This window comes from Trichomycterus rosablanca, chromosome 20 (genome assembly GCF_030014385.1).
Source record: "Trichomycterus rosablanca isolate fTriRos1 chromosome 20, fTriRos1.hap1, whole genome shotgun sequence".
In the NCBI taxonomy this organism is placed as follows: Eukaryota; Metazoa; Chordata; class Actinopteri; order Siluriformes; family Trichomycteridae; genus Trichomycterus; species Trichomycterus rosablanca.
The window spans coordinates 13979915-14005850 of NC_086007.1; the positions used below are offsets into that span (position 1 = coordinate 13979915).

General features: G+C 42.6%; 1 protein-coding gene across 1 annotated transcript in view; it reads right to left on the bottom strand.

Moving 5' to 3' along the window:
- Positions 1 to 414: 414 nt before the first annotated feature.
- brip1 (BRCA1 interacting helicase 1) overlaps positions 415 to 25936 on the bottom strand; it is a 60183-nt gene continuing 34661 nt past the window's right edge. Inside the window, exons 15-20 of the mRNA XM_063016328.1 lie at positions 17749 to 17908; positions 17098 to 17219; positions 7394 to 7506; positions 6076 to 6158; positions 5451 to 5699; positions 415 to 1187 (exon numbers count right to left, since the gene is read on the bottom strand). Of these exons, the coding sequence (XP_062872398.1) occupies positions 415 to 1187; positions 5451 to 5699; positions 6076 to 6158; positions 7394 to 7506; positions 17098 to 17219; positions 17749 to 17908 (1500 nt within the window). The remainder of the gene's footprint in view (positions 1188 to 5450; positions 5700 to 6075; positions 6159 to 7393; positions 7507 to 17097; positions 17220 to 17748; positions 17909 to 25936) is intronic.

Here is a 25936-nt window from a genome sequence, read left to right on the forward strand (position 1 = left end):
GGGGCTAAAAAGCATGCAGAGAAACAGATGGACTACAGTGCTTATATATAGTAGGTGGAGCTGATAAAAAGGACAATGTGTGTAGAAACAAGGAGGTGGTTTTAATGTTATGGCTGATCGGTGTATCTCGTAACATGTATTTGCAATATAAGGACTTTCCAAAGTATTTCCTGCATATAAGGTCGCTGAATCGCTCAAACTACATAATTACTAATGAGGGGCATGTGCTGGTTATGTGCTTGTTAAGTGTTAACACTAATTAGTGAGCACTAGGCTTGTTCTCACCCCCACAGTACCAACACTGACTGCCATACGTAATCCGAACACACCTTCATGGTATTATTCATTCAGAGTTGGCAAGACTGAAGTATTTCTGCACATTTTGTAACCTTTTTAATCATCGATTGTGATGATCTATGGCTGGCTGGTCTGAGAGAGTGATGTAAAGTAAGCAGTGAGTTTACCTTCAGCTTTGCTTGGTGCTTTCTGCCTAGACCTGGAGAGCCTACGTGACTTGCTGCTGCTCTGATGCTGTTGGGCCCTGTCCCTACTGCCTGTGCTAGAGCTCGACCCTGCCTGTTCTGCCATGCTCTGAGACAACACACAGTCATTACTGACACGCACAGCAGCTTCCTCAGGACTAGCAGGAGCAGTCGTCATACTCTCAGTCTGCTTAGGTTTAATAGAGGAACTACTTTCTGAACACTTGTTTATTGTAGTGCATTGGACTGGTTCTATCTCAGAGGCTTTATCCATCTCTTCTGCACCAGACTCCTCATCCTCCTCCCCTTCAAACAGTTCTGGCGTGTAGAACATAGTTTCGTCCTCTGCGTCTTCAGGTGCTGCTGCACTGACGTCCTGATTGGGGAGACAGTCTGAGGGCGATTTAACTGGAGACCCAGGTGCAATCTCAGTAATGTCACTGGTCTCAAGAGCTTCTTTGGTCTGATCCTTTGCTGCCTCATCAGGTGTTGAATCAGTGTCCTTAATAACAGCTAGTGAATTTGAACTCTGGTCAGTGGTCCTCCTACGGTCGTTAGATTTAAAGATAGGAGTTCTGTAACGGGAGCTGACAGGAGTGGATGTATACAGGTTGAGTATTGCTTTTGATTTGTGTGTGGTTGCTGTGGATTCTTTAAACTTAGGAGATGGTTCATCAGGTCGATGCTCTGGAGGCTTTTCGTCACCTATCCAAAAACACAAAACAAAAGTAAGCATTTCCTGCTATAAATTAAAGCTATACACCGATCAGGCATAACATTATGACTAGGGCTGGGTATCGCCACTAATTTCCTGGATCGATTCGATTACGATTCACAAGGTCCCGATTCGATTTGATTTCCGATTCGATTCCGATTCAACACATTTGGGCATATTTGAGTTACATTAACAGGTTTTGTTTAAATATGTACAGATGTTCAGAGAACGAATGTGATAATTGTACAAAGAACACTATTATTAAAAATATTTGTTTTTACATAAATAATTAATAAAAAAAACAGTAACATTAATTTTTTTATTATTATTTTATATGTCTGACATGCTACAACAGTGTAAATGTAATGTAAACATACACCTGGCTGTTGAACAGCTTATGCCAAGTTTACACTACACGACTTTCTGATTTGCCGGGTCGCTGTACAGTTCACACTGCACGACTGATCGGCAATAGGGGGTTTCACACTACACCATCTATCACCAGGAGGAATCTCAGATGAGTCTGTCTGGTCTCCCAAACTACGTTTTGTCACAAAAACACACGTGAGAAGTGACGAGGGGTTTAATGATACCATTGCCAAAAAATACACTCCAACAAGTAGCGAGCGATCAAAGTTTGTGCGCTGATGAGCAGCATAATATCAAGGAGAAAAAATAAAGGAATCTGAGTGGATTTGGCAACACGAGCAGCAGGGATTGTTCTGTAGTAAGTTGGAGGTTAATAAATATTTTGTTTTGTAGAGAACGATAAGGTCAGAAATACTGTGAAACTCGTGTGTGTGCTGATGTATTCTAATAGAAACTATATTACGCCCCTGCCCCACCTGTTTACAACCTCTCCACTGTGTTTCCCCTCGCTGTTTCACACATTGATCGAGAGCCGAGTTTTGATCGCCGAGCGAACGCCGAGTTGCTCCCGAGCCGGCGAATCTGGCGCCGACCCATCGCCGAGCGAAAATCAGGGCAAAAATCGTGTAGTGTGAACCAGGCGTAACTTGAGCTTCAGCCATGCTGGACTGATGTGCAGGTCAGACCTCGCTGCACGAAAAAAAGAGTGGCTGGTCACACGAGATGAAAGGGGGTAACAGATTTCCGTGTACACCGTGGAAAGGAGCTCATTTAAAAGATCGATCTCGCGTTTATATGAATCGATATCGGATCATTCAAATAAAGATCGATTCGGATCGAAAAATCGATTTTATAAACCCACCCCTAATTATGACCACCTAACTAATATCCTGTTTGGTCCCCTTTTGCTGCCAAAACAAGGCATGGACTCTGTTAGACCCCTGAAGGTGTGCTGTGGTATCTGGCCCTAAGATGTTAGCAGCAGATCCTTTAACTCCTGTAAGTTGCGAGGTGGGGCCTCCATGGATCGGACTTGTTTGTCCAGCACATCTCACAGATGCTCGATTGGATTGAGACTTGGGTCAACACCTCAAACTCGTTGTTGTGCTCCTCAAACCATTCCTGAATCATTTGTGCTTTGTGGCAGGGCGCATTATCCTGCTGAAAGATGCCACAGCCATCAGGGAATATCGTTTCCATGAAAGGGTGTACATGGTCTGCAACAATGCTTAGATAGGTGGTACGTGTCAAAGTAACATCCACATGGATGGCAGGACCCAAGGTTTCGCAGCAGAACATTGCCCAAAGCATCACACTGCCTCCGCCGGCTTGCCTTCTTCCCATAGTGCATTCTGGTGCCATGTGTTCCCCAGGTAAGCGACGCACACGCACCTGGCCATCCAAGTGATGTAGAAGAAAACGTGAGATGCTCTGACCCCGTTGTCTAGCCATCACAATTTGGCCCTTGTCAAACTCAAATCCTTACGCTTGCCCATTTTTCCTGCTTCTAACACATCAGCTTTGAGGATAAAATGTTCACTTGCTGCTTAATATATCCCACCCACTAACAGGTGCTGTGATGAAGAGATAATAATGTCAGTGGTCATAATGTTATGCCTGGTCGGTGTATAAACAATTACTCTGCAGCAAGTGCATATTGACATGTTACACCTTTATTAAAAAATAACTTTGTAGACAATTAAAAATATATTCAAATGTTTCAATTAAATGTGCCACTACTGTTTTGGCTTGCAACCCCCTTCCCCCCAGGATGTGTACGTTTTTTAGTGGTTGCCACATACCAGACTTTTTTATGCTTAATGCACTCCTATTTTTATCTGGGCCTGGGACCAGCACTGAGAGAACACTGACCAGCTATCGTTCGATTGGCTGAGAGCATCACTCAGATTCAAACCCCAGAACTCGGAGGTGGGTTAGTGTACATTATCGCTGCACCACCTGAATGCTAATACAATGATTTCATTATTAGGTTGGTATCATGACCTGTAATCTAGTGCAATAATGATTCTAAATAGAGATGTACCGATCAGGGTTTTTGGCACCGATTTTGATCTCCGATCTCCTTTAACGGCGATCGGCCGATAGCCGATTCCGATGGGGGGGCGGCAACATGCAATTTTTAGCGCAAAATTAGCAGTAAATAAACAAAGTAAATCAAACAAACACAGCCAATACTGTAATGATTATATTTAGACTAGGGGTTTTCAACCTGTGGGGGGAAGGGGGAGGTTGGGCAAGTACTTGTCTGAGGGGGGGGGCGAGTGCCTGACCAGGGGGCGTGGCATTGTGAGATTTTTTTTTTTACTTCTAAAACTAAAGCAATTAATTTTTTTACCCACAGGAGACATATTTCATTAGTCTAACTGACCACACACACACACACACACACACACACACAGGTTTAATGTTATCCAGTTCAGTCTGAAAATAGGTCTAACAGTGAGGATAAACCGGTGACAAAAGCAACGTGCGAGTGTGTGTCTTTAAGAGAGACGCTCTGTTCACAGTATCGATATAAGTGATTCAGGAGTCGGTTCATTTTATGCGAAGCGTAAGTTTCTCTTCTCAGTTATCTCTCCGTGTTTACTGTTATTAATTAATGTCGTGGTTTTAAATAAACACCAGCTACTACAGAACATGTTGTGTGACTCTCTTACATTAAAAAGCTTCATTAAACTGCTATTACCACAACGGTAACCGAGTCAGACTCGTTCTGCCTGTGGAGCTAAAGGTTTTCTGTCAGTCAGAGCAGATGATCCTGAACTAACGAATTTAGTAATTAATAAACTTTTGCCTCTGATTGGCTCTGTAACGTTTTCTGTTCTCATCTACATCAAAAGCAAGAACCGCTTACGATTTACCAAAGTGAACCACGAATTTATATAATGTGCTGATAGAATCGACTCAGATGTGACCGGGTTGTATTATCTTTTTAAAGTAAATATTTCAATCAGCAAAATTGCATCGTATGTATGATGCACAACGTTAATTATGTTATTTTAGGTTGTGAAATGCGATGGTTGACGAATGGTGATGCGATGGTTGGTGCTTTGTAGCTCAAAAGTCTGGATCAATCCACTGAGCTGTTAAGCTTAACATGGAGGTGATCTTTATATATCACGTGATCGGATCTGCTGAGTTTAGGAAATATCGGCCGATTTCGATACATAGCCGATCGATCCTTCCATCTCTAATTCTAAACATTTTAACCTTTTAAAAAAATGGCCAATACAATTCTGATTTTATTAAATGTCAACTGGATCAACCAACAAATTATTAATTATTATTATTAACATGCTATTATGAAAAACTTGAAAGGGAAGGGCATTCTCCAGATCGGTTCGATACCATGTTCGTAAGGCTGCTGTGTCAACAGAAGCCAAATGCTACCACCTAAGTCAGGGCAAAGTTAGCCATTAAACTCTGGAACAGATTTCCTTTTTTAATAACTGTTACAAATAGAGGGCGGCACGGTGGGTAGCACTATCGCCTCACAGCAAGAAGGTCCTGGGTTCGATCCTCAGGCGGGGCGGTCCGGGTCCTTTCTGTGCCGAGTTTGCATGTTCTCCTTGTGTCTGTGTGGGTTTCCTCCGGGAGCTCCGGTTTCCTCCCACAGTACAAAAACATGCAGTCAGGTTAATTGGAGACACTGAATTGCCCTGTAGGTAAATGGGTGTGTGTATGTATGTGTGTGTGTCTGCCCTGCGATGGACTGGCGGCCTGTCCAGGGTGTTACTGTGTGCCTTGTGCCCATTGAAAAGCTGGGATAGGCTCCCCCACCCCCAAACACTGTCAGGATGAAAGTGAATGTAGCTTTAGCATATCAGCACTCTTATTTGGTGTGTTGGTCCGAGACCGCATACCTGGTTCAGACGGATTGTTGACAGCAGGAACATCAGGCTGAACCTCATTGCTCTGAGACTTGGGCAACACTTGTGGATCAGGAGGTGACAAGACAGCAGATGACTGAGTCCCGGAGACACTGGGGGAAGGCCCCACAGTTTGGTTCTGCACTACTCCTTGTTGACACTCGGAGAAGGACACCAGGGACTGCATGGCGTTAGTGAAGCTGTCATGGTGTTTAACCAGCTGACGCACCCATTTCGACAGGCCTAGGAGAACGTGATGATGGAGAGTGTTAGAGTAACAACATAGCTGCTTTGTATTTCCATAACCATACCACCACATTACTATCTACATGTATAGGCTTTCATGTGGTAGGTGTTCTTGGTCCTGTTCTGACCACTACGTGTAAACAATCAGTGGACATTTTCATGTAATCAACATTTTTCACTGTACCGTTGCATGTAAAAGCAGTGGCCTTAAGTACACAGAATTTGGCACCCGTCCACAGCCTACCATCCAAATGCACAATGACGGACCACTACCGCCATCTAGTGCTAATAGAGGTGCAACTACATGTGGACGACGACCATTAGTAATGTAATGCACCTTAGTGCCCTTTCTCACTTTCCCTCATGAGCTTACCTGTGATATACTTGTTAGGATTGGCCCTAAAGCGGTCGTCCACTAAAATAAGTGCCCCCCAGTCGTTTCTATGCCGGATACACCTATGGAAAGAAAGTGATACATAAAAAGAGCCATCATAAATACTGAATACACCATAGTAATTATCCTTATACACCGATCAGCCATAACATTAAAACCACAGCTCCACTTACCATATAGAAGCACTTTGTAGTTCTACAATTACTGACTGTAGTCCAGCTGTTTCTCTGCATGCTTTGTTAGCCCCCTTTCATGCTGTTCTTCAATGATCAGGACCCCCACAGAGTAGGCATTATTTAGGTGGTGCATCATTCTCAGAACTGCAGTAACACTAATATGGATGGTGGTGGTGTGTTAGTGTGTGTTGTGCTGGTATGAGTGGATCAGACACAGCAGCGCTGCTGGAGTTTTTAAACACCTCACTGTCACTGCTGGACTGAGAATAGTCCACCAACCAAAAATATCCAGCCAACAGCTCCACGTGGGCAGCGTCCTGTGACCACTGATGAAGGTCTAAAAGATGACCGACTCAAACAGCAGCAATAGATGAGCGAGGTGGACCAACTAGATAGGAGTGTCTAATAGAGTGGACAGTGAGTGGACACGGTATTTAAAAACTCCAGCAGCGCTGCTGTGTCTGATCCGCTCATACCAGCACAACACACTAACTCACTACAGTGTCACTGCAGTGCTGGAGAATGATCCACCGCCTAAATAATACCTACTCTGTGGTGGTCCTGTGAGAGTCCTGACCATTGAAGAACAGGGTGAAAGCAGGTTAAAAATGTATGCAGAGAAACAGATGGACTACAGTCAGTAATTGTCGAACTACAAAGTTCTCCTATATGGTAAGTGGAGCTGATAAAATAGACAGTGAGTGCAGAAACAAGGAGGTGGTTTTAATGTTATGGCTGATCAGTATATATCTATAGAATGCACTGCCCATGGGGGTGGGGGGGTTGCCAGATTGCATAGGAGAATTGGAAATACTTGTGGGGGAGAAAACAAGTTGCCCACCCATACAAATGTTCAGGAGTTGCCAGATTGCATAACAGAACGTTGCTGAGCAGTATCAATGTTCTTTTGACTAAATGGGCACAAACTCATACAGACATATTCAATTTCTTGTGAGAAGCCTTCTCAGAAGAGTCACTTTCATAGATGACAAGCTCACATAAATAACATGATGTTAACAAGTATTGTCCAACAAGCTCATGGTCAGGTGTCCAAATACTTTTGGGCATGTAGAATATATGTCCATGGTCTAATGAGACATTTACAAATCTATGATACATACCTTCCCAAAGCCTGATTTAGGGCCCGATATGCCTGGATTTCATACCATCGTCCTCCTGGAAGAAGTCCTCTGGATTTACAGTGCTGGTCATTGTATTTCATCTTCAGTTCAACCTGTAACCCACATTAAACATAAGATTAGGTTTTTTGCACTGTTACCATGTGTAAAGACATCCAATGCCTCAAGGTGGTCACATAAAATCTTCGCATGAGGGATCAAGGCTGTTTGGAAAAATCATCTGACTATGCATGAGTAAATTTAAAGCAGATCCAGCAGCCTAAAGCACAGCCTAAAGCGACTCTACTTTTTAAGGACACTAAGAAAAGCCAACCTGTCCAAGCAGCTATTGGTGTCCTTCTATCGCAGCACTGTGGAAAGCATACTCACCCACGGTATTCTGGTGTGGTATGCCAGCTGCTCTGAGGCTGACAAGAAGGCTCCTCAGAGGGTCATCAAATCAGCTCAGAGAACCATCAACACTGAGCTGCCTTCACTAGAGAACATTTACAGAACCCGATGCCTACGTCGGGCCACAAACATCATTAAGGACTCATTTCACCCTTGTTGCAACCTGTTCTCCTTGTTGCCCTCTGGAAGCCGCTATAGGAGTATCAAGGCCCGCACTTCCAGACTCCTGAAAAGCTTTTACCCCTCCGCCATAAAAACTCTAAACTATCAAACTTCACATCCTAGAAAGTAATGTGCAATTTGTAGGGACTGTGCAGTAACCTTCTTCTTTTTTTCTGTAAAGTTCTTAAAACCACACGTGTATTTTTGTATTTAGATGTGTACATGTTTATTTGTAAATACATGTATATATACAGTGTATCACAAAAGTGAGTACACCCCTCACATTTCTGCAGATATTTAAGTATATCTTTTCATGGGACAACACTGACAAAATGACACTTTGACACAATGAAAAGTAGTCTGTGTGCAGCTTATATAACAGTGTAAATTTATTCTTCCCTCAAAATAACTCAATATACAGCCATTAATGTCGAAACCACCAACAACAAAAGTGAGTACACCCCTTAGTGAAAGTTCCTGAAGTGTCAATATTTTTTGTGGCCACCATTAACCAGAACTGCCTTAACTCTCCTGGGCATGGAGTTTACCAGAGCTTCACAGGTTGCCACTGGAATGCTTTTCCACTCCTCCATGACGACATCACGGAGCTGGCGGATATTCGAGACTTTGCGCTCCTCCACCTTCCGCTTGAGGATGCCCCAAAGATGTTCTATTGGGTTTAGGTCTGGAGACATGCTTGGCCAGTCCATCACCTTTACCCACAGCCTCTTCAATAAAGCAGTGGTCGTCTTAGAGGTGTGTTTGGGGTCATTATCATGCTGGAACACTGCCCTGCGACCCAGTTTCCGGAGGGAGGGGATCATGCTCTGCTTCAGTATTTCAAAGTACATATTGGAGTTCATGTGTCCCTCAATGAAATGTAACTCCCCAACACCTGCTGCACTCATGCAGCCCCAGACCATGGCATTTCCACCACCATGCTTGACTGTAGGCATGACACACTTATCTTTGTACTCCTCACCTGATTGCCGCCACACATGCTTGAGACCATCTGAACCAAACAAATTAATCTTGGTCTCATCAGACCATAGGACATGGTTCCAGTAATCCATGTCCTTTGTTGACATGTCTTCAGCAAACTGTTTGCGGGCTTTCTTGTGTAGAGACTTCAGAAGAGGCTTCCTTCTGGGGTGACAGCCATGCAGACCAATTTGATGTAGTGTGCGGCGTATGGTCTGAGCACTGACAGGCTGACCCCCCACCTTTTCAATCTCTGCAGCAATGCTGACAGCACTCCTGCGCCTATCTTTCAAAGACAGCAGTTGGATGTGACGCTGAGCACGTGCACTCAGCTTCTTTGGACGACCAACGCAAGGTCTGTTCTGAGTGGACCCTGCTCTTTTAAAACGCTGGATGATCTTGGCCACTGTTCTGCAGCTCAGTTTCAGGGTGTTGGCAATCTTCTTGTAGCCTTGGCCATCTTCATGTAGCGCAACAATTCGTCTTTTAAGATCCTCAGAGAGTTCTTTGCCATGAGGTGCCATGTTGGAACTTTCAGTGACCAGTATGAGAGCTGTACTACTAAATTGAACACACCTGCTCCCTATGCACACCTGAGACCTAGTAACACTAACGAGTCACATGACATTTTGGAGGGAAAATGACAAGCAGTGCTCAATTTGGACATTTAGGGGTGTAGTCTCTTAGGGGTGTACTCACTTTTGTTGCCGGTGGTTTAGACATTAATGGCTGTATATTGAGTTATTTTGAGGGAAGAATAAATTTACACTGTTATATAAGCTGCACACAGACTACTTTTCATTGTGTCAAAGTGTCATTTTGTCAGTGTTGTCCCATGAAAAGATATACTTAAATATCTGCAGAAATGTGAGGGGTGTACTCACTTTTGTGATACACTGTATGTCTGTATGTACATACATGTACCGTCGAGGAGATGCTCAAAAATTTCATTGTGCACTGTGCAATGACAATAAAGGCATTCTATTCTATTCTATTCTATATGACTGCATTAAACAATATGACAAATAAATACTTAGTAGTAATAGCAATAATTTAAGTATTAGTAAGTTTTTTTTGTATTTTTCATAAAGGGGGAGCTTTGACTGTTAATGCAGTTGTTTACTACCTGCCCTATTGGTAAAGTTCTACAAGCAAATATCTACAAAAAGCTTTAACCTTAATGGGTGAACACACCATACTGGCACCTCAACTAAATAGTAGGGATCGTTGTTGCTGTGGAAAGAAGAAGACTCTGTAACCAACTAGGCCACTGCCACCACTGAGATACAGATCTGTAATTAATTTAAATTAGGGATGCAATTTATTAAAACGATGACAAGCCTTCACTAGCTGATGGTAAACCAATAACCAACAAGCTTAGAGCTTCGTATTAAAATATAAAACATCAACGAGTTACGTTAGTGTATTTTATAGAATAGGAAATATCCAAATAATGTTTTGTAGAAAAATAAATTACACACATCTACATATGCAGAGTTTAACATGCAGTCAGACTCAGATGTGTGGAAAGAAACCATCAAGGCAAGGTGTGCATTACACTTTCTATAGTTATTTCAGCAAGACAAGAATGCAGAAATAGAATGCCTTTACTTATCATACATACAGGTATACAGTACAACGAAATTCTTTCTTCGCATAAATAGGGCTGCCGCGATTGGTCGACCTAATTGATGACATATTTTTTAAATCGATGCATCGTTTTTAAAACTATGTTTAGAAATGATCCCTTTTAATTTTTACATCTCCATTCATATAACCATTCATATGCTTTCCCTCAGCAATACTTGTTGCGTACTACACAGCAGCACTAGTGCGATGTTGAACGTCTATACTGTTTCATTAAGCTTCTTAAGCGAGAGATCTTGAAATACCGTATTTCTTAGCGAGTTCAGTTAAGGGGGCATTCACATGAGAAGCAACACGCGCACTTTTGCTCCGGTGAGCTCATGATTTTTGCGGTTGCAGTGGTGCTCAAAGCGCAAAAAGCTGAATGCGCCGTAACACTTACTAACGGCCAAAACACACTGAATCACCTGAACGTCTTGCCGACACGCCCCGCTCCATTCTGTTTTGGGTAGAGGAATTGGTTGGGCCACATGAGCCTTGCCATAAAAAATGCCAATGTGGTACCCATCAATTTTCACCCAGCACTCTGCTTTTTAGCACTAACCTTTTGAAGCTGACAAGTGAAAAGTTCAGCTCCTGCTGGGTAAAACAGGTCGACAAGGTCGTCTAACTGCTTGTGACAGGTACCGTGTGTTCGCAAGCACCCGCTCAGGGCCACAACTATGCAAGGCCATGACCAGCACAGGTACAGCCTGTTCCCTCCCAGTGCACATCATGCCACGTTTACCCGTGATCCTTAGGGACAGTTTCTAATCTGACTGACAAGCATATGTCCACACTTACTGATTATCCTGAGTCTCCAAATCACCAGAAGAGTTAAAGGCGACTGGATGGAAAAAAAAATAAAGGCCACTAGCCCAGGGCTACCCTCATCTAATTCCAATCAGGGTCCATTTCAGCATCTGTGCCTTCACCTTCCTGCATCACATCAACACTGAATCTGATATGACAGGCTGCATATCTAGCTGTGAGCCAAATCTCCGAAATGTGCAAGAAAGCACAAGCTGAAACGGATTAGTCAAATGTCAGGGGATAGCCCTCCTCCGTGTCTGCTTCAACTTCTCTACCTGTTCATCCTTAAAAAGAGGAATCTGACTGAGAGGCATACTTCATGACTGACTGTCTAGGAATGCTTTGAGGAGGAAAAATAGATTGGTCCATATTAATGCATCAATGCACTGTATGTTACGTTCGGTTAAAAATAACCACAATGCCTTGTTTCCTGAGCCAAAATGCGTCCTGCACTGCTACATTTTTTAATTCTTCCTGCATATACACCGATCAGGCATAACATAATGACCACCTTCCTTATATTGTGCTGATCCTTTGTTTGCTGCCCCATACACAACTGCAATGCACTGTGTATTCTGACACCTTTCTATCAGAACCAGCATTAACTTCTTCAGCAGTTTGAGCTACAGTAGCTCGCCTGTTGGATCAGACCACACGGGTCAGCCTTCGCTCCCCACGTGCATTGATGAGCCTTGGTCGCCCATGACCCTGTCGCTGGTTTACCACTGTTCCTTCCTTGGACCACTGTTGATAGATACTGACCACTGCAGACCGGGAACACCCCACAAGAGATGCAGTTTTGGAGATGCTCTGATCTAGTCGTGCAGCCATTACAATTTGGCCCTTGTTAAGCTTGCTCTAATCCTTACACTTGTACATTTTTCCTGCTTCTAACACATCAACTTTGAGGATAAAATGTTCACTTGCTGCTTAATATATCCCACCCACTAACAATGTTATTCACTTCACCTGTCAGTGGTCATAATGTTATGCCTCGTTGATGTAAGGTAACAATATTTGAAGGACAAGTGCAACTACAATTTCATTACAAGACTAAAAAATCATCTAAAAACAAAAACACAGCTGGCATGTTTCCATTTCTCCTGCACATCATGTCATTGACAATGTCAAGGTCACTTTCCACCACCAGTCTCTAGTGATCCTAAATAAAAACAAGAAAGAATCTACATCTTCTTTCGGCTGCTCCTGTGAGGGGTCACAAGAGAGGATCATTTATTTCCATCTTGCCCTGCCCTGAACATGCTCGTCCGTCACATCAGCCACCCACATTTCCTGCCTCATCACATCCGAAAACCTCCTCCTGCCTGGCAACCCTTCTCCACATACACCGATCACTGTCCACTTTATCAGCTCCACTTTCCATATAGAAGCACTTTGTAGTTCTACAATTACTGACTGTAGTCCATCTGTTTCTCTGCATGCTTTGTTAGCCTCCTTTTCATGCTGTTCTTCAATGGTCAGGACTCTCCCAGGACCACTACAGAGCAGGTATTATTTAGGTGGTGAATCATTCTCAGAACTGCAGTGACACTGACATGGTGGTGGTGTGTTAGTGTGTGTTGTGCTGATATGAGTGGATCAGACACAGCAATGCTGCTGGAGTTTTTAAATACCGTGTCCACTTACTGTCCAGTCTATTAGACACTCCTACCTAGTTGGTCCACCTTGTAGATGTAAAGTCAGAGACGATCGCTCATCTATTGCTGCTGTTTGAGTCGGTCATCTTCTAGACTTTCATCAGTGGTCACAGGACGCTGCCCACGGGGCGCTGTTGGCTGGATGTTTTTGGTTGGTGGACTATTCTCAGTCCAGCAGTGACAGTGAGGTGTTTAAAAACTCCACCAGCACAACACACATTAACACACCACCACCATGTCAGTGTCACTGCAGTGCTGAGAATGATCCACCACCCAAATAATACCTACTTTGTGGTGGTCCTGACCATTGAAGAACAGCATGAAAGGGGGCTAACATAGCATGCAGAGAAACAGATGGACTACAGTCAGTAATTGTAGAACTACAAAGTGCTTCTATATGGTAAGTGGAGCTGATAAAATGGACAGTGAGTGTAAAAACAAGAAGGTGGTTTTAATGCAGCCCGCTCTCCTGTCTTTTGCAAACTCTACACAGAAAGGACCCGGACTGCTCCACCTGGAAATCGAACCTTCTTGCTGTGAGGCGACATGCTACCCACTGAGCCCCAAGACATAAAAGCCTGGCCTTACTGCTGTTTTGTAAACTTTGCCTTTCACACTGACAGATACCCTTATATCAAAATATCACTCCAATAAGCAACTAACTCTTCACTTGGTATGTACAATTACTAAATAAATATTAAAAGAACATTCTGATTCATGAAAGCATTTCTACACATACATACAGTGGGCGCCAAAAGTCTGAGACCACAACCAAGACGACGTCAAGTGAAGTCTAAAATCTTGATTTCTGCTTTAACATTTAAACTGTAGAGTCAGAATTACGTGTAAACTGTATGATTCTATATGGTGTATGGTTGGGACACAGTGAGCCCAGTTATGAAACATTTGCTTGTCACCGTATGTGTGTTGCGTACATCCCTTTATAGCTACGAATATAATGTTAACTTTAAACATGATAGTCCGGCATGTCACAAGTCATCTCAGCCTAGTTCCATGCCCATGACATTGAGCTGAGTGTACTGGTCTCTCCAGCCACTAGATCTTAATCTAACAGAAAGATCTCTCTTGAAGAGTGGGAGATATGCAAAATGACTACGGACAAACTTGTGTGCACAAGCAGCTACAGAGAGAAGCTACAGGGTGAATCGTCACTGCACTGTCATTAGTGCAAATGTCCTTTCTACTTGCACTAATGGGGTCATCTCCTTGACCCTAGGAAGTGGGCTGAGTCATATGGATTTTAGTGATACAGCTCTGTGTGGGAAGCCTAAATTGGCAGGTGATTAGATGTGGTCGCAAAATGTGTCTGGGAGGGCGTCTGTGATCCAGCTTTCCTCAATCAAATCAGATGTTGTGCAAGAGGCATCGAAACTTATATTTTCTTTTTTTAATTTGGTGTGTGCATTATAATTCCTGAAGCCATACTGAGGAAACAGTAAACAACTAATTGGACTTTTAGCACAGTGGGCTGCAATGTTTCAATATTAAAACAGTTAACCTGGGTTTAATTAAAAAAAATGAGTAGTATGTTGAAGGTCTGACAATTAGAATTCACATTCTCGCTATGTAAACGTTTTTGATCTTTCTCCTTGTTTCTACACTCACTGTGCATTTTATCAGCTCCGCTTACCAAATAGAAGCACTTTGTAATTCTACAATTACTGACTGTAGTCCATCTGATTCTCTGCATGCTTTGTTAGCCCCCTTTCATGCTGTTCTTCAATGGTCAGGGCTCTCCCAGGACCACTACAGAGCAGGTATTATTTAGGTGGTGGATCATTCTCCAGCACTGCAGTGACACTGACATGGTGGTGGTGTGTTAGTGTGTGTTGTGCTGGTATGAGTGGATCAGACACAGCAGCGCTGATGGCGTTTTTAAATACCGTGTCCACTCACTGTCCACTCTATTAGACACTCCTACCTAGTTGGTCCACCTTGTAGATGTAAAGTCAGAGACGATCGCTCATCTATTGCTGCTGTTTGAGTTGGTCATCTTCTAGACCTTCATCAGTGGTCACAGGACGCTGCCCACAGGGCTCTGCTGGCTGGATATTTTTGGTTGGTGGACTATTCTCAGTCCAGCAGTGACAGAGAAGTGTTTAAAAACTCCATCAGCATTGCTGTGTCTGCAGTGTCACTGCAGTGCTGAGAATGATCCACCACCTAAATAATACCTGCTCTGTAGTGGTCCTGGGAGAGTTCTGACCATTGAAGAACAGCATGAAAGGGGGCTAACAAAGCATTCAGAGAAACAGATGGACTACAGTCAGTAATTGTTGAACTACAAAGTGCTTCTATATGGTAAGTGGAGCTGATCAAATGGACAGTGAGTGTAGAAACAAGGAGGTGGTTTTAATGTTATGGCTGATCAGTGTATGTATGAAATGCCTAACCTTTTATATTACATTCCAATTGGATTTTTTATCTACATGAAATCTGGTTGAGAAAAAATGCAGACTTCATAACAGTACTTGTCTAGACAACACTTTGAGTTGCCAAACCATTTAAAACTTTGCTACAATGGTACAAGAATGGCATAAATTAAGCATTAGATGTGTATCTCAGAGCAATTTGGTATATTCACTTATAACAAAGCCCAGCCACAAAGAAGGAATGATCAGGGGGCAGGGTGAGGTAACATCAAAAATCAAACATTGTAAAGTGCCGTCAAGCACACCATGTGGCATTTAAGACATTGATCGCCTTCAGGGTAGTGACCGTCACACAACAACCCTTATTAAACCCACCTGACATCCCCTATAAAAGTATGTCTATATGGCAGACCCACAATATTTACAAAGGAGCAGAAGTGAAATAAATCAGAGCCCCTGTGACGAGGTAAGGCAGCCACCGTGCCAACAGTTTCTGCTAAGGTGAAGACTGGAAAGCATCATTCACGTGTCCCTTACGGTGACAGACCCAGCTGAGAAAGCTTCAACGTACTTTGACAGCAAGGTAGAAACAGGGGGAAACTTAAAGGTCAAGATGATTTGGTGAGGACGACGTAAAAATGACACAATGTGCAAGGAATTTGTTTATGGTTCAGGAGATATAAAAGCTACAGTACTTTGTATTTCTGACTTTTAGGCTCCTAGATTTGTGTTTTTGTAAGATCATTGGTGATTTAGTGGTCTTTGTTTAACAGCACCCAACCCTTACTGGTCTAAAAGCAGAATTCAGTCAAATCAAGGTCTTTATGAAGCTTTAGAGCATCATCATGACCTGACCATGAGTGTGCGGCATTGTGAAAACTATTGCTAAGGATGAGAGGAAATAAAATACTGCGGCCGCTCAGGTGGCGCAGTGGTAAAAACACACGCTGGAACCAGAGCTGGGATCTCGAATACATCGTATCGAATCTCGGCTCTGAGCGGCCACATGAACGACGATTGGCCTGTTGTTCAGATATGGGCGGGACTAAGCCGGATGGGGTCTCTCTCTCATGGCTGGTGCAATTACGATACGACCTCTGCTGGCTGATTGATGGCGCCTGCACAGAGATGAGAGAAGAGTGCTCTCAGGGAGTGTCTCTCCGTACACAACGCTGAGCTGCACTGCACTCGTCAAATTGTAGGTGATAAGATGCGTACAGCTGCTGCCAATGTGTCGGAGGGGGCGAGGGTTAGCTTCGTTCTCCTCAATCAGAGCAGGGATCGGCATTGGTGGAGAGGAAGCATGACGCAATCGGGCAATTGGACGCGCTAAAAAGGGAGAAAATGCATAAAGAAAATAACTTTAAGTCGAGTTTAGCATGTCCTCCCAGTCTCTGCATAGTTAACCAGCGAGCATACGGTCATGTTTTGCTAAAGCAGGGGGACGCCCGAGTACCCAGAACAAACCCACAAGGACATGTCAAATTCCTGACAGACAGTGAGGACCTTAGGATCACTAGGACCCTGTGCAGCCACCCAACTGCCCACCCTGCTGCTGCACCACCAGAATTTATGATGCCTTGTAAGTTCTGCTATTAGGGAAAGAAGATAACCAGTCAGGACAATAAAACAGCAATATCCAGTGGTCTGGTGCAACAAATACCTGCAGGTCTTTAATGTTAGGGAAAGGAATGCCAATAGTGACCACAGCTCTGGCATTGTCATCAGTAAAGTCCAGGCCCTCACTCACTTTTCCTCTGCAAACTGCAATCAGCAGAGCTCCATCTGTGCAAAAGAGGAAACGATTTAATATCACCAATAACATCCAGTCCTCTGCAAAAAGGGTTTATAAAGAGCACTGGTTATTAGGGATGTAACGATACACTCTACCCACAATGTGATGCGATACACGATACTGGGTTCACGATACGATTTTTCCCCGATTTTATTTAACTGAAATTGAAGACAAATTTTGTCAAAAAGTTTCCTTTTATTATTTCTTTTAAAAAAAGAAAATAAAAAACTGTATTTGTCATTATCTTTTATTTATCTAAATAATAAATGCCCTTTTATTTCTGAGGTAGGTACAAATTATGCAAAATTTGGCTGAAAAACCCCGAATTTGGCAACCAGGCGTATAGCACCAGTGACGTCAACAAGGCGAGATGTATAGCACCAGTGCCCTCTGCTGTTTAAAGTGAATATCGATTCATTTTACATGTCAAATTGATTTGAATCGTGGAATTTTTGAATCGGTTATTAACTGTACTGTGGTGAATCGTTACATCCCTCCTGGTTATACTCCACAGTTTACCTCGAGTGCCACTTTCTTTGATGGCATTGTAATATGTTTGTAAAAGCTCATCAAAGTCACTCTTTGCTCCTCCACGTGGCTCTGCAATCACAGTCTTCCGCTCCTCCAGCTTCTCCCACAAGCCAGTGTTCATCCAGCGGTCTCTCAGCTTATCCAACATCTACTCAAACAAACAGATTCATAATCAAACCGCAAGTTCACAGTTCATACATTAAAGGCCAGAAGTCTAGTGAACATTGTTCTATTTTGCAATTTTCTCAAATTTAATACAATTGTATGCCTTTATTTATACATGTATTTTTTTCACTCAAATGATACTGATAATATCATTTCTATAAAACACTGGATTTAAATCCAAAAACATGCTTAATAGAAGCAGGTTCAGTGGCTTTCTCAGACTTTTGGCCCCACTGTAGAATTTATTGTTCGCATTGAGTGATTAGATAAATCGGCAAAATGTCACAAAAAAGTCAGTATATTCATGCAATACAATACTGCATTATTACAACCCCAAATCAGTAAATGTTGGGACAGCATGGAAAATGCAAATAATAAAAAAACACAGTGTTCCTTAAATTGTCTTTGACTTTTATTTGATTGCAGACAGGATGAACCTGAGATAATTCATTTATTAATAAACATCCATTCCTGCATTTCAGGCCTGCAACACACTGTCTCATTCTTCCTGCAAACACATCTTAAGATGTGCAACAGTATGAGGTCGTCAGTGTCGCTTTTTTTTATTTCACCACACATTCTCTATTGGGGACAAGATCTCAATGTACTTTTCTGCATTAATGCTGCCATCACAGAAGTGTAAATGACCGTTGCCAAGGGCACTGACACAGCCCCATACCATGACAGTCCCTGGCTTTTGAACCTTTTCGTCTTTGGTACGGAGCACACGGCGTCCATTTTTTCCAAAAAAAGACGCGGAATGCTGATTCATCTGACCACAATACACGTTTCCACTGTGTGATGGTCCATCCTAGATGCCTCTGAGCCCAGAGAAGTTGACGCTGCTTCTGGACATGGTTAACATAAGTGGCATTTGTGCATGTAACTCTGTATTGTAGTGCTTGACAAAGGTTTGCCAAAGTAATCCCTCACCCATGTGGTTATATCAGCTATTGTTGTCACAGGCATTCACAGGCGTCCAGCTTAAGCTTGCACCCTTGGCCTTTACACACTGAAATTCCTCCCGATTCCTTTAATCGGTTAATGATATTATGCACTGTAGAGGGGGAAATATGCAAATCCCTTCCAATCTTTCTATGAGGTACACTGTTTTAACATTTCAATCATTTTCTCACACATTTGTTGACAAACTGGAGATCCTCTGATCATCTTTGCTCAAAGACTCAGCCTTTCCTGGATGCTGCTTTTGTACCAAACCATGATTACAATCACCTGTTAAGAATCATCATCATTACTAGCCCTAAATTGCCCTCATTCCAACTTTTTTTTGGAATGTGTTGTATATTAACACATTAAATGAAGTTGAGCAGAGAAAACATGGAATATCTTGGGTTCAAATTGTCTGCAATAAAATAAAAGTCAAAGTAAATGTAAGAAACACTGCATTTTTTTTTATTTGCATTTTACGTACCATCCCATATATACAGTATATATTTATACATACAATTAAATAATACTTAATTTCTTAACTATTACATAACTTTTTGCATTGGTTTGTGTAAGATCTTTGTATAAATTACTCTTCACTGTGCGAGTTTGTACTCTCATTACTAAAACAACAAAAAAAGAAAAATCAATGTTATGCCACTACTGGTAGTGCAACTCTCTAGGGAGGACCACTGACCTAAAAGCCTCTTCCTCAAAGAGCATGACACTGGTGTATGCCACGCGTATTTTCCTCTCGGATGAGCATGACTTCCTAATCAAAGAATGTTCACTGACTCGGAAACGTGTGAGGGTCAAACAGAAGTTCTTGTAGTCAGCAGTGAACTTATTAAAGCACTGCAGAAGTGTTAAACTGCTCTGCATTTATAGGTGTTTAAGAGCAAGGTCAGTTTGTTGTGGTCTCTTTCATTTCCAACATCGATGTTTGTACACAAATGATCATATACAAAAAAGTAAACAATTATTTCCCCCCCCAATTTTCTCCCCTAATCTAGTCGTGTCCAATTACCCTGATTGCGTCCTCTATACTGATTCGACCCTTCACCGCTGACTGAGGACACCTCTCAACTGACATGCGCCCTCACCTGCACGAGTCGAGTTCATACACTTGACTGTGTATGGAGGGCCACACCCCCATCAGCATTATTCCTCAGCCCTGTGCAAGCGCCATCAGTCGGCCAGCAGGGGCTGCAGTCGCACCAGTTATGAGGGCCGATGATCCGACTTTCTTACCCTCTAACCCTGAACAGCAGCCAATCGTTGTTCATGTTGCAACCCAGCCCAGTCGGAAAGGCAGAGCTGAGATTCAATACGATGTATTCGAAACCCCAATTCTGGTGCGCTAGCATACTTTACCGCTGCGCCACCTGAGCGGCAATGTCTCACTATATTTATGTCTCAGTACGAATTATATAGTTCAAAATACAGCAGCTTGTCTTGACTGGCTTGGCTACCAGGTCCTGCTAATGACCTAAAATTTCGTAAATAGCTCAGCTCTTGAATACATCTTACTGATCTCCTGAAGCAGTTTATCCCACCCTAAGCACTCCTTATAGGTGTTCTACCAAGACAGATCTTTTGTTAATCTGTAGAATCTTTTGAATTAAATTTACTTTTTCAATTTTCATCTACCCCTTTATCCTGGTCTCGGTGTCTCGGCAGGTCTAGTTCCATCAGGAAATACTGGGCACAAGACAGGAATACCCTGGACAGAATGCCACAGGGTTTTGCACATCCTCCCCCGTCAGACATGACCAATCTGAAATTTGATACCGGATCTCAGTGGTGGTGGGCTAGTGTTTGTTTGTTTATTAGGATTTTAACGTCATGTTTTACACTTTGGTTACATTCATGACAGGAACGGTAATCACTCATTACACAAGATTCATCAGTTCACAAGGTTATATCAAACACAGTCATGGACAATTTTATATCTTCAATTCACCTCACTTGCATGTCTTTGGACTGTGGGAGGAAACCGAAGCACCCGGAGGAAACCCACATGGACACAGAAAGGACCCGGACCGCCTCATCTGAGCATCGAACCCAGGACCTTCTTGCTGTGAGGCGACAGTGCTACCCACTTGCCGCCTGGTGGGCTAGTGTAATAGAGCACTACACCACTTGAGTGCCAATATAAATAATTGGATTCATATTATTATTATTTCTTTTCTATGTTTTATTTTTATGCATTTTCTCTCAATTTAGTGTAGTCAATTTGTCTTCAGCTGCTGGGGGATCCCTGATTGCAGTCGCAGTCCTTAGCGGAACCCTATTCCACCCATGCATTCTGCACAGGCGCCTCTCTATCTGCTAATCAGGGTCTCTACACAGCGTTTGAAAACCCCACCCACATAGTCTGGTCATCCTGCCCTGCAGGCACTGCACGCTAGATGCCGCCCAGCCGACTGGTGGCAACACCAAGTTTTAAACCAAGGAGTTCAGAATCTCGGTGCTGGTGTGCTAGTGAAATATCCCGCTGCGCCACCTGGGCGTTTATTATTATTTCTAAATCATTTTTTGTGTTTCTTGTGGTGCCCTGGTACTAATTTCTAGACAGGTTAAGGAGAAAACTAACAACCCTGGTAAAACCTGGTAAACTGCATATACACACTCGCTGTGCAAGCTTGCTTACATTTCCAAAGCTGCCATTTGTAAGATCTTATAAAAACTGCAGCAGTCACTACAGGAGCATTCAGGCTCAGATGGTAATAGTCCTAATGCTTTTATCTCACAGACACTAAAACCAAACATCGTTCTGTCTGCCTCCATGAGGCCATTTAATTTGCAGCGCACATTTTTTGTCTCTCATCCTGACAAAGTGGAGGCCAATTTTGAATCTGAAGACCAACCATCCATTTAAGAAGCAGGAATTGGGTCACCTGCTGCCAATCTGCAGCCAAAATCTCAGTCTGCTGTATTAAAAATAAAGCACTATTATAATTTAATTATCAGCAGATTTAAAGATGCACAGGTGAAGTTTACAGTTGATCATGTTATCAATAGAGCCAAAAAGAGCCAAAAAGTAACTGCTGAGTTTCTATTATGACGTGATTAATTTCACACTAACAAATACACTGATTAGCCATAACATTGTTTCTACACTCACTTTCCATTTTATCAGCTCCACTTACCATATAGAAGCACTTTGTAGTTCTACAATTACTGACTGTAGTCCATCTGTTTCTCTGCATGCTTTGTTAGCCCCCTGTCATGCTGTTCTTCAATGGTCAGGACTCTCCCAGGACCACTACAGGGTAGGTATTATTATTTCTCAGCACTGCAGTGACACTGACATGGTGGTGGTGTGTTAGTGTTTGTTGTGCTGGTATAAGTGGATAAGACACAGCAGCGCTGCTGGAGTTATTAAACACCTCGCTGTCACTGCTGGACTGAGAATAGTCCACCAAACAAAAATATCCAGTCAACAGCGCACCTTGGGCAGCGTCCTGTGACCACTGATGAAGGTCTAGAAGATGACCAACTCAAACAGCAGCAATAGATGAGCGATCGTCTCTGACTTCACATCTACATGATGGACCAACTAGGTAGGAGTGTCTAATAGAGTGGACAGTGAGTAGACACGGTATTTAAAAATTCCAGCAGTGCTGCTGTGTCTGATCCACTCATACCAGCACAACACACACTAACACACCACCACCATGTCATTGTCACTGCAGTGCTGAGAATGATCCACCACCCAAATAATACCTGCTCTGTAGGGGTCCTGTGGGGGTCCTGATCAATGAAGAACAGCTTGAAAGGGGGCTAACAAAGCATGCAGAGAAACAGATGGACTACAGTCAGTAATTGTAGAACTACAAAGTGCTTCTATATTAAGTGGAGCACATAAAATGGACATTGTGTGTAGAAACAAGGAGGTGGTTTTAATGTTATGGCTGATCAGTGTATGTACCAAAACATGGAATTTGAACGGAGGTTGAGGGATGTACTTTTATATTTTGGAAAAACTAAGGTTATGACCATGTTGCACATTTAAAAAGGCACAATTTCTGGGCAACATATACTCATCACCTAACTAGCACAACCACAGGAGATGGGACAGATTGGACTGCGCTTTCTAAATGTATGTAAAAACAGAACAGGACTAAAATGCGCTGATGTGTAAGCAGCCCCCTGTAGATATTCTCATCATTATAGCTGTATATATAAATGTATTATTAATAATGAAACATTTGGATGCTGATGGTGGCAGAACTGGACATGTAGTAAAATATTACAGCAACAGTTACACCAAAGATGGAGCTGAATGGTGTTTGTGCCACCTGCTGGCAGGCAGCCCTGCTCCTCTGCACTGACAGTACAAACCATTAGACAACCAGAGAGCAAAGAGCAGCAGATAAAGCACAAGATCAGCTGGAAAACGGATCTGGTTTCATCCGGTTAAGAGCCGCAGTCGTCTAAAATGCACAGCTTTACAGTTCATGTAGCTCATAGCAGTGGGTAAAATATTTACCCTAAAATACATGTGATACCAAGTGGTTCAGCACTGGGACAAGAGTCTCTTTTGAGAAAGCATTAAGAGTTTGATGGGGATTTGATGTAGTAAACAGTTCTGAGTGAAGCAGTCCAGCACCATTAGCTGCTAATGGAGCTCGGTGTCACAGTATATGGTTCATTTACAGCTCAAGTAGGCAGCAGCTACGGGAGCAATGTCAGATTCAGTCCAACTCTTAGTTTGAGATAAATACACATTAGACATGGAGATTGACATAATATCCAGGTCTGTATATATAAACCATCTGCAATAGCAATGAAAATTTACCCTGTTTTAAACCTTATTTAACTGACAAAAGTACAAAGAAAGGACTTTAAACGTTTTGGCTAATCCAATTAATTGTATTTTGTCAATTTTAAAACATTGGGACAGAACATCAGAGCTGGGATCTCGAATACATCGTATCGAATCTCAGCTCTGTCTGCCGGCTTGGCTGAGCGGCCACATGAACAACGATTGGCCTGTTGTTCATATAGGGGTGGGACATTAAGCCGGACAGGGACTCTCTCATGACTGATGCAACTACGACCTCTGCTGGCTGATTGATGCCGCCTGCACCGAGACGAGGAAAGAGTGTGCTGATCAGGGTGTGTCTCTCCATACACAGTGCTGATCCGCATATGCACTCGTAAAGTGTAGGTGACGAGATGCATTCGGCTGCTGCGTACGTGTCGGAGGGGGCGTGGGTTCAGCATTAGTGGGGAGGAACCGTGACGCAATCGGGCAATTGGACGCGCTAATAGGGAGAAAAAGGGGAGAAGATGCATAAACAAAATATTGGGACAGGAACAATAATAGGGAAAACTTATTGAGTAATGAAGATACAGTGTTTAGAAACATTTTAAAATTAGCAGGAGAGTCAGTAACAGGTGAAAGTTGCCTTTGCCATCAATGATGAATAGTGGCTCACAACTTTAAGACATCAGTTAAAAATACACTACTCAATGCAAGGTTGCACATAATTTAGGAATGTAACATTATTTAGAAAAACAGAGAAATCCCAGTCAATCTAGGGCAAAGCCGGGGACCTCTGCTAAATGTGCATGAACGTCAAACCCTCATGACACAGCATGAGAAATTGCTACGCTACTGTAATAAATGTAGCCAATATGGGCTAAGAATGACTTTACAAAACCACTGTCACCTAAAACACCTTGCCGCTGTATTAAGAAATGCAACCTGAAACTCTATTATGCAGAGAGAAAGAACTCAGATGAGCCAGTGACAGTGCAGCACGTGCAGTGATTCCAGGTTTCAGCTTGTTTTAAGAGGAAAAACATCCCCACATCATGATGCTGCCACCGCCATGCTTCACTGTAGGGATGGTGTTAGCCAGGTGATGAGCGATGCCTGGTTTCCTCCAGACGTGACTCTTGGTATTCAGGCCAAAAAGTTCAATTTTTGTGTCATCAGACCAGAGAATCTTGTTTCTCATGGTTTGAGAGCCCTCTAGGTGCCTTTTGGCAAACTTTTACTAAGGAGTGGCTTCCGTCTGGCCACTCTACCATTAAGGCGTGATTTTTGCAACTTGGGATGTCTGTGTATATGGGAAAAAAATCCATTAAGATAATAAGTAAAAACTAGGGCTGTTGAAGTTAACGCGATAATAACGCATTAACGCGATCTCAATTTAACGCGATTTAAAAAAATAGTGCCGTTAACGCAAATTCTATTTGGCCCTGCGAGTCATCCGTAGTTCATGTTGAGACTTGCCACCGTTTTTCATTTGCGGTTTGTTAACATAATGTAACCGAGCATAGTAGTGATGCACTTTTTTAATAAAGAAATAAATACACGGTCATATTCACAAGTTGTCAGGAGCAGAAAACTTTTATTACTTTTTCTGTTACGGTACCGAATAGCGGACAGCTAGAGTCGTTAGCCAAGCACGCTATTCCATGAACTATGGAAGGCCCAAAGGGTCAAAACACACTCACTTCGTGTAGAAACGTCCATCAAACCATTGTCACAATACAACCACAGAAAAGTCTGTTACAATAACTACGCCTTATCCCACCTAAAGCACCGCTGATCTACAATGTTTGCTGATGGAGAAAATCTAACCTACAATCTGACATACTGTATATATGAAGTCAGGGGTCTCTGCTGGATAGTATTACTGCCTAGTATGTGAGTGAATAAAACTTCCTTACAGTTTTCTCTTGTCTCAGCAGTTTTTAACATAAGTACATTTAGCATAAAATGTGTTCACCATTTTAATTGTAACATTTCACTTAAAAATCCTTGTTTTCTTTTTTTTTTTTATGCGATTAATCGCGATTAACTATATGAAATTCTGAGATTAATCGTGATTAAAAATTTTAATCGTTTGACAGCCCTAGTAAAAACAATAAAATATTTCTTTATACTGTGAGATAAATGAAAGTTCAAGGTAATTAATAATCAAGGGCTTGTGTTTGTGTGTGAATATGTAGTGTATATAAATTTGTGTGTGTGTGTGTGTGTGTGTGTGGTTTATGGCCTGGAGGTCTCAGAGGCTCTTAGATTATTCCTGCAGCACACTTT